Genomic DNA, 8,651 nt, shown 5'->3' on the forward strand with positions numbered 1-8,651 from the left:
ATATTCCTAATAATAACTTATAGAGCTAGAACATAACCCTCTCTAAAAAAATTAAAAATAATAATTAAAAAAAAAAACAAAATGAAGTAAAAATTTCTTCATTGTATTTGTTTTGTTTCACCAACAAAATTCCCCAACTATAGACATTAAGATATAATTACAACAAACTCCACTCCTTCCCCTAAAGAAAACAAAGGAATTCAGAAGAAAAAGACTCAATAGAGGAAAAAACTGAAAGATTCTCATCTCAACTCCAATGACCTTTCACTAACAAATGCCAAAAAGTTAAAAAAGAAATTAAATAGAAACTGAGAATGAAAAAACAGTGCATAGAGCATAAAAAAGGGATACAATTATATGCAATGAGTCAAAGGATATACAAACATGTCAGCCAAAATTATTCCTCTTCCACATGGATATGATCCTATGAAGCACCAATTTGGCCAATCAACTCCATGATGGCGACGACGGTTTATAGACGAAATCTTGGGAGGTGGTGGTGGAACCATAATTCAAATCGAGGTTATGAAGCTGTTCCATCAGCTGCGAACGTCTTTCCTTGAAAAAATCGAGACGAGTCGTTAACTCTACTAATGTTGAGGAAGCTACAGATGGATGTCTTCCATATTCTGTCCCCTGAAATCAGTGCTGATAGGTTAATTCCAAACTATGTTGCACAAATACAAATATGAGTAATGAATATCAATATGAATGTGATATGTAAACTATGGTAATTTTAAGCGGGAAAAAAATCAGTCACAAATTTGAGAAGTGTGTTTGGTTTGTATTTTTATTTTCTGTTTTTGTTTTCGGTATTTTCTGTTTTTAGAATTTTATGAAGGAAAAAAGAAACACCAGGAGGTAAAAACAGAAAACTGAATTTTATTGTCACTGTTCTCTCTTTTTTACTTCCTAAAATTCTAAAAACAGAAAATGAAAACACAAACCAAATGCGCAGTGGCAGTATTTGATGCAGACATGAGACATGCATACGAATACGATAAACATCCGATAGAGTAAAAGCAGAAAAGATGGAGCAAAATGCTGATGATAGGATAAGAAATTTTCATAGTTCTACATGTTAATGGAATTTTGAATAAGAGGCACTTTCCAAGGCACAATTCTTGAGAACTAAATTCTTACCTCTGCAGCCCTTGAGGTGGAGGGCATAGCAGCGGAGTCAACGGCACCAAGCTCATCTACAGACATGCTTGTCGATGCCTCGGTACTTTTTGAATCACTAGGACTTGAGTCCATAAATTGCTTTCGAGTAGGTTGTCGACTGCCATTACCGGCTGCCAATACTTGTCCTTTGAGATTTCTCCAATCTGTGCCCAACAAGCCCTCCTGAGGAAAATGGAAGAAAAAATGCATAGCCATGTTATTTTAAGCTATGAAAACCATAAATCCATAACAATGGCCAGATTTTATCATAATAAATAAAACATACAAAAGAAAAGATTGGCCTTCAAGTGAGAAAATGGCGGCGCTCGAACTAGGAGGTTAATGGTGGGCGGAACAAGTTTTCACGAATGAAAATTACCTCGGTCCTTTGTTTCCTTTCATGATTACAAAAGGCAAGAGTTGAATCAAAATCTTGCTGAAGAAATCTCCTGCATAAATCAGATCAAGTTACATAGGGTATTCAACTCGAGATCCCAGTTTTGAAACAAAAAGCAGGTCCTTGTAAATTAAAGAATCGCGATTTAGAACTTGGTTTCAGCATTGCTTGGGCATACTTACTGCTGAGGATGGTTTTGGGCATGTTGGTATCGATCACCCACATCAGTAAGTGAACCATAGTGATGCTGTCGCTGCTGGTTAAGTTGATGGTGAAGTTCCGTGAACTGGAAAACTGTCCTGAAGACATACTCAATCCAACTTCCAATGCCGCTCTAAGATCCCTCTCAGCTTGCAATTGTTCTTGCAATCTTGAAACCTTAATAATAAATATCATGCAGACTTCATTAATGTCAAAAAATAAGTATAATGTGGTAATGTCAATGCATGATATGATGGTTAAGGAAGATAAGAATAGAACTAGCAAACAAAATCAAAAGAAAATAAATACGAAAGAAAGAAATATCGGTAAATAAGACCATATATTGAAAAATAAATGATTACATCTTGTTCAAGTGCCAATCGCCGCTCGTGCAGAGCTTGCTTCCTTCTTTCTAAGCTTGCTTGTAAAATAGCATTGCCTCTAGCCTGAAATGAAAGAACAACTCCATTAAGATAAAAACAACTATAAAATACTGCACAAAATGAGCTACCAAAAAAAACCTACCTCCTTTGCAATTCTGTGCTGCAAATCACTTTTTGCAATCTCAAGCCTTTGAATAGCAAGCCTACACAAATAAAAATAATTCAATGTTTATTTTCAAGAGCAAACGATGGAAAAAAATATTAAAGCCGAATCATTATATATAAGACCGATGATCCCAGAGCAACTATGGACCATATACAGAATATCAATGCAATGACACATTCAACAACGACGAAAAAGTAAGTACAAAGCTAAATATCTTACTCCTCTTCTCCAGAAGAATCAACAGATTCCACTGACGGTGTCTTCCTTGCCTGCATAAATCAGAATGAATTATCAGATGATAAATATTGACTCTGCTGCATAAAAGGTGACTGGGACATCTCAATTTTCCCACGCATCGTGAAAACTAAGTCAGTCCACTCCTTCGGATTAGTACATCTTACATAAAAGGATCATACCATGCATTTTTAAGTAGAAAAACAATTTAGGTATGACCAAAAAATAAATACTCACGTTACTCCTTCCCCAGAATGATGACCGTTTGGAACTGAAACTACTGCTACCAGCTTTACCCGTCTGCTTTGCAGAACCTGTTTCTATCTGAGGCACGGGTAAATGGTTGGCGGGGTCCATAGAAGATAAAATCTCACCCATAGAACGATAGGATTCAGTGGGAGGTAACAAATTTGGAGCGTCCTTCTCATCAACTGAGTTCTCATTGCTCTTTCTTTGCTTGTTTTGATCCTCAGACAGTTGAGGAGTTTGAGGATCAGGATCAGCATTATGATTAGTAGTGACAGTCTTGGTATGGCCATTGGAGGATCCAACATCAGAATCATCACCTCCAAATGCCTGCATAGGCACAAATTGTGTTTGGGAAACAAAAATGAATGAAAAAGATGGGTGACATTTAACCACAAATATTATGAACAAATTGCTTATTGAATCTAGCTCGGCAGAATTATGGACGTGTAGCATTCTATATATTTATGAGTTCTCTGTAGATATTCCTACATAGAAATTTGAGATTTGTATATGAACAGAGAGTAGAAATTGAATTATTGTAGAATATTTTTTGTTTAAGCTAAAACATTATCGGTAAATGACAATTGATGAGGGGAGCATATAGAAGTTGCATGACATACCTTGTAATCGTAAAGATCACTGCCAGCATAACCACTACTTTCACTCAATTTTCCACTGTGTACACGATCGGCATCATCTTCTGTCTCTTGATCAACTTCATTCTCTGCATCATGGTATCCATTTTCTTTCACATCTATATTTTCATCATCGGTTGAATCTTCAGTCCCACTGTTCTCAACCCGAGAATCTGCTGAAATTGAACATCTCTGAATATTTTCTTCCTGAAACAACAAAAGAAAACAGGATACATCAGACTCAACTAACATAAATGCAGCAAAGGACTTTAAGTCACAACTAATCAAAGAAGAAAGTCTCTCACATCAAATATACTCTCAAACTCCTCCAGCAAAGTAGTAATAATTGCTTGAGCATTATTCGCAGCATTAGCGGCAGCAAGAAGCTGAGCTGAGCTATCACCACTAACATCAAATTCATCCTCCAATTCACATTCTCCTGCTAGCAGAGGCCGCAAGAGTAAGGGAGCCATGCAAGCAGCAACAGCAGACGGTGTCATCCGATTCTCTTGAGAATGGGAAGCAACTGTGTGCATCATCTTCAGAATTCTGCAAATGTGTAAATTTTCTCATGTTAATCAGGTCAAAAGATGAGGTCAATATTTACTATATCTGCGTGAGGGAGGGGACCTTTGTAACAAACGTCGATTTGGCTCTGGAAAGGTCTCCACTATAGCACAGCGCATTGCATTAATCCTAGCTTCTTTGCGATCAATTTCTTGCAAAATAAAAGTATCCATAAGATGAAGTTCTATATCATATAATCACTTCCAAAAAACCATCTATTCTTAAAAGCATATGGTTATCAAGAAAGGACACAGCTAAACTTACTATAAGCCTCCAACAACGCAGTACAACATGAAGCTGGAACTGGAGATGAGGGCAGCTCTCTTAGAACATGCTGTGAACATGCCAATGTAAGACGGTTAATCAAATGAATAATCCAACAGAGCATTTAAAAAATCAAGGATCGTTATAATAACTGCTTGAAAATATAGCTTCTTCCATATCAGAAGGTCATTAACCTTCAAAGTTAAAGTTGATGAAAGGATCATAACTGACTTATGGCTTTGAGTTATTCACTGTTAGTTTGTTAACACCAAAAATTATTCGACACTAATGTTATGTACCTTGACACAGTCACCAACAACATGGGCATCCTCCTCAGAACCAAATTCAGTCTTGCCTGCAGATAATAAGTCCTTAGTTTCATGTGTCATAGCAAAAGCATTGAATACTATCAACCGTCATATTAATGGTTCCATCTTACCTTGCTCATATTCTTGAACTCTCCTATCAACCTCTTCGACATCTGCAGACTGCCTTAGAATTCCTTCAACTTTAGTTCCTGCACAAATGATTCGTTTAGTTCACATTTTTTCTCTTTCCCAATGTACAGTTAAGTGCATTTCCATTTCCCAACATGGCTTTGCAATATATATGAATCATAGAATATCAATTTAACTAAGGAAACAAAACTAAACATCTAAATCCAAATATTTGAGACAAGGACGATGAAAACTGAAATGAAATCTGGTTGCACTAGATACTTGTTTGAAGATCTAACATACCGTACTTCTCTAGAAACCGAAGAGCTTTTTCAAGGAAAGAAGGACCTCCATCAATATCTTCCAGTGCTAGAAGAATTGGTCTTCCAACAACCAAAGACTTAACTGGACGCTTGTCCCTCCCTAGAAGCAGTGCAAAGAATATAGACAAATGAGGATGGCAGAAACTTTCTATCAGAACAAGAATAGAATATTTCTAATGATGAAGGGGAAGGGGAAGGTTCAGAAGCTTGCAGAAACAACCCAAAATTGCAAAATCAACATACAACTAAAATAAGTTAATATAATTTTTCAGAAAAAATGGTTAGAGGATGCAAAGAACAATGAGTATATACATTGATGGAAAGACCCTTCAATGGAATCACTCGCATCACTCCGAAAAATCCCATTGTGTCCCATAACAAGAGCAGCACTTGGCGCTTGTGCAAGGGCTTGTTCAAGAGCTGTCTTCCATTCAAACAAGTCTTCCGATGTCTCAGCCTGATATTGGAGAAAAACAATAAGATAACTTAAACGATGCAACATCTAATAACTAATAAGTAATAACTGAACTCCACCCACTCAAGATTGCAGTAGTAAGTGTATCACCTTCAGGGTGAATGCTCGCCCATCACGTCCATCTGGAAATAATACTGTAAGCAGCTTTTTGTCTTCTCTAACAACAACACTGAAATATAAATTCAAAATTTAGAAGATGATCATTGAATGATGAAAATTCAAAAATAAAAAAAATTCAAATGTAAGAAACGTACCTCCCTGAATTGTTTAAGTCAATTCCTCCCAGTGTCAGGTTTACTTCACCACCTCTCTGTGGAAGGGCACTCTACATGACCAACCAAAGTAAAGATAGTCAAAGAAATTGACCAACCAACAATTTTTTTTTATTTTATTTTATAAAGGTGCCAAATAAGCAAACATTTGTGTAGTTTTACACAATCATCTAAAACAGGTCCATATTCACATTTTCAAACAGAAAGGTATATGGAGGAAGGAGGATTGACCGATCACGATATATTGACAGTTCTGCAGCTATATATGCTTAATTGGGAATACAATCATCTGAAGAACTGGAATATAAGGACAGAGAAAATTATTTAAGTAAAGATGATAAAAAATAATGGGAGAGAGTTGATACTAACCGGATCATTTTTGAAGAAAACCAATGATGTGCGCGTGAGTATAAACCACCGCTTCTTCCAAGACTTCCAGCCTATACCTACAAAATTCAAAACAAGAAAACAAGGATAAATTCCCGTATCATTAACTTATTTGGATATGAAAATATCAACAACCATATCCGAAAGAAAGGAGGAAAAAAATCAAGCGAGAACAAAAGAGGTAAGGAGGAAAAGAAAGCATACTTGGGAAGGAAAGAAAGAAAAAAATACAAATACTTACCTTTCGAAGATATGAAAAGTGGGCCACTTTTGAAAACCTGCCAAATAGCAAGATGTGTTAGGAGCCATTCGATAACTTCTCATGATATCTACTTTCAAATTGAGCAATTGTATTAGAAATACAAGCTAGAAATGAAGTACATATGCGCCAGAAAACACAGGTTATCATTATTCAAGAACAATATAGCTTCTTCGAAGATAACAACAACCTATAATAAGAAACTAGATGACAAGCTCTATGGCCTTTAGACTGCGTCAATGACTTGTAGAATTTTAAACTGGCACAACTGGTCTTCCCATTTCTTTCCAACTAAAAATTTCGGCATTTTTTGGCTCTGAGACAAGTATTCAGCTGTTTTGCATTGTCCCACCATTTGGGATATATGGATGGATATAAATCTTTTGTACTTCCGGAAAATCTAAGTTTTGCCAGGGTCCAACTACCTAGAAATTCTGGTTTTGTTTTCTTCAATTTAAAAGGAATATGTAGAGCATGATCTTTTGGAGGCACACATGTTAACTCGAACACATGCATTTTGGTGCAACTTAACACAAGAAAGAAAAAGAATAAGAAAAAAAAATCAGCATGGACAATGCAGATCAGTATATGAGTGTATTGGTGGTTTTATTTAGCATACTCAATTGTTTAATGCATTCAATTTATGAATAGCGACTACTCAATCAGTTTGATCTATACTCTCATCCTCCAAATCTTCTATATTAAAAGCAGCTATTTCTTTTGAATGACATCTATAACTCTAACATATTTGAACAGATACCATTCTCATTTTATGATAATCAAATCGTCAGGTGCAAATCACAACCTCCGGCATGCCAGCCATTATCAGCATAAAATCATAACTGTTGACTATTTTATTATGATCATGTTTATGATTATGTTAAACAAGAAATGGTCCTAAACTATTAAGGAAACTAAAATATAAACATATATGGTAAATGACACCTAGATTCAGCTAGTTCATTAGTGCCCCTGTCCTAAATTCTCAATACTTACTAGAATAAGCTAATTAGCTAAATACACTAGAGAAAATTGCAATGCATCATGAAAACCAACACTTAACTAAGAATACTAAACCACCAATTCCAAATGCTATTTTCACTCTTTTGGCAATATTTTCAAGGAGACACACAGCAAACCAAATCTCTCACACCTCAACCAATAAATCAACTACTTTAAAAACTAAAACTTCCTCCTCGAGCTCAAATTTCCATCAAATCATTTCTGCATTAGCTCAAAATTACTTAAACAGTAACATTTCTTATATATTTATGGGCTATTTGATTCTATCAAAGATGAAAACAGAATATGAAATAATAAAACATACCGTATTGGAAGCTCCATGTCTAGGCCTCTCAAAAGCAGCTAAAGAAGCAGACATTTTCTCCAACACACACACAAACACAACACTATCACTTAAGAACCACCATTGCCACTGACCTCAAAGCTCAATCACCACCACCACCACCAAAACCCAGAATCAAAAATTGAAACTTTTCCTCAACATTCCAAACCCCAAAAAATCCAAAACCAAAAGCCCCAGCTCCACCATTCAGTCAACCCATCAAGGAGATCCAACACTTAGCTCCAACGTCACTTGAATCACGGAGATCTGAACACAAAGCCGCAAACTTTCAGAGCTTAGGATCAAAAGGGGGCACCAGATTCAACCCTTTACTTCAAAAATCAAGACTTGATTTCATTTCACCCTCATGGGAAAATCCCAACAGGGAAAGTTGGTATTTTTCTTAATTTCCTCTTTCTGGGGTGTGAGATTTTTATGTCACTTTCTCGGAGATTTTCTCGCACTTTCCGATCGGATTAGGTTGGAAGGGGAAAAACAGCGGTTTGTGGTGGTAATGTGAGAAAATCTGAAGAGAGAAAGAGGGTTCTTTGCTTTTCACCTACTTCTGGTGTCTTCAGTATGTGTTTGTGTGTTTTGGTTAGTGAGAGAGAGAGAGAGAGAGAGAGAGAGAGAGAGAGAAATTGAGGGAAAGGATTGGGGTCCTCTATAGTCGAGTTTGAGTCTGGTCATGTGACAGACCAATGAGAATTTGCCACGTCACTCATTGTTACAGAGTTAGAGCCGTAAATTATGAATGTTACCTAAACCCATAAATAAGGTTTTCAAATATTAAGAATTATAAAGGAAGGAGGGAAAATGTGTTTTTTTTAAAATATATATTTGATACTTTATTAAAATCATTATTTTATTATTTTAAATAAATTTAATTATTT

The 8,651-nt window shown here is 36.0% G+C and overlaps 1 protein-coding gene across 1 annotated transcript; it reads right to left on the minus strand.

The window, feature by feature from the left end:
• LOC107608826 (rho GTPase-activating protein 7-like) lies at positions 295–8,142 on the minus strand. The gene is given in 22 exon segments (XM_016310563.2): positions 295–636; positions 1,144–1,347; positions 1,544–1,613; positions 1,744–1,846; positions 1,849–1,939; positions 2,125–2,208; positions 2,288–2,348; positions 2,531–2,580; positions 2,783–3,121; positions 3,415–3,636; positions 3,735–3,978; positions 4,060–4,147; positions 4,261–4,330; positions 4,560–4,615; positions 4,700–4,777; positions 5,001–5,120; positions 5,333–5,477; positions 5,586–5,664; positions 5,750–5,820; positions 6,137–6,213; positions 6,396–6,432; positions 7,741–8,142. Coding segments are annotated over 22 exon segments (2,532 nt in total). The 5' UTR covers positions 7,795–8,142; the 3' UTR covers positions 295–447.

The sequence above is a fragment of the Arachis ipaensis genome, chromosome B07 (genome assembly GCF_000816755.2).
Source record: "Arachis ipaensis cultivar K30076 chromosome B07, Araip1.1, whole genome shotgun sequence".
Lineage (NCBI taxonomy): Eukaryota > Viridiplantae > Streptophyta > Magnoliopsida > Fabales > Fabaceae > Arachis > Arachis ipaensis.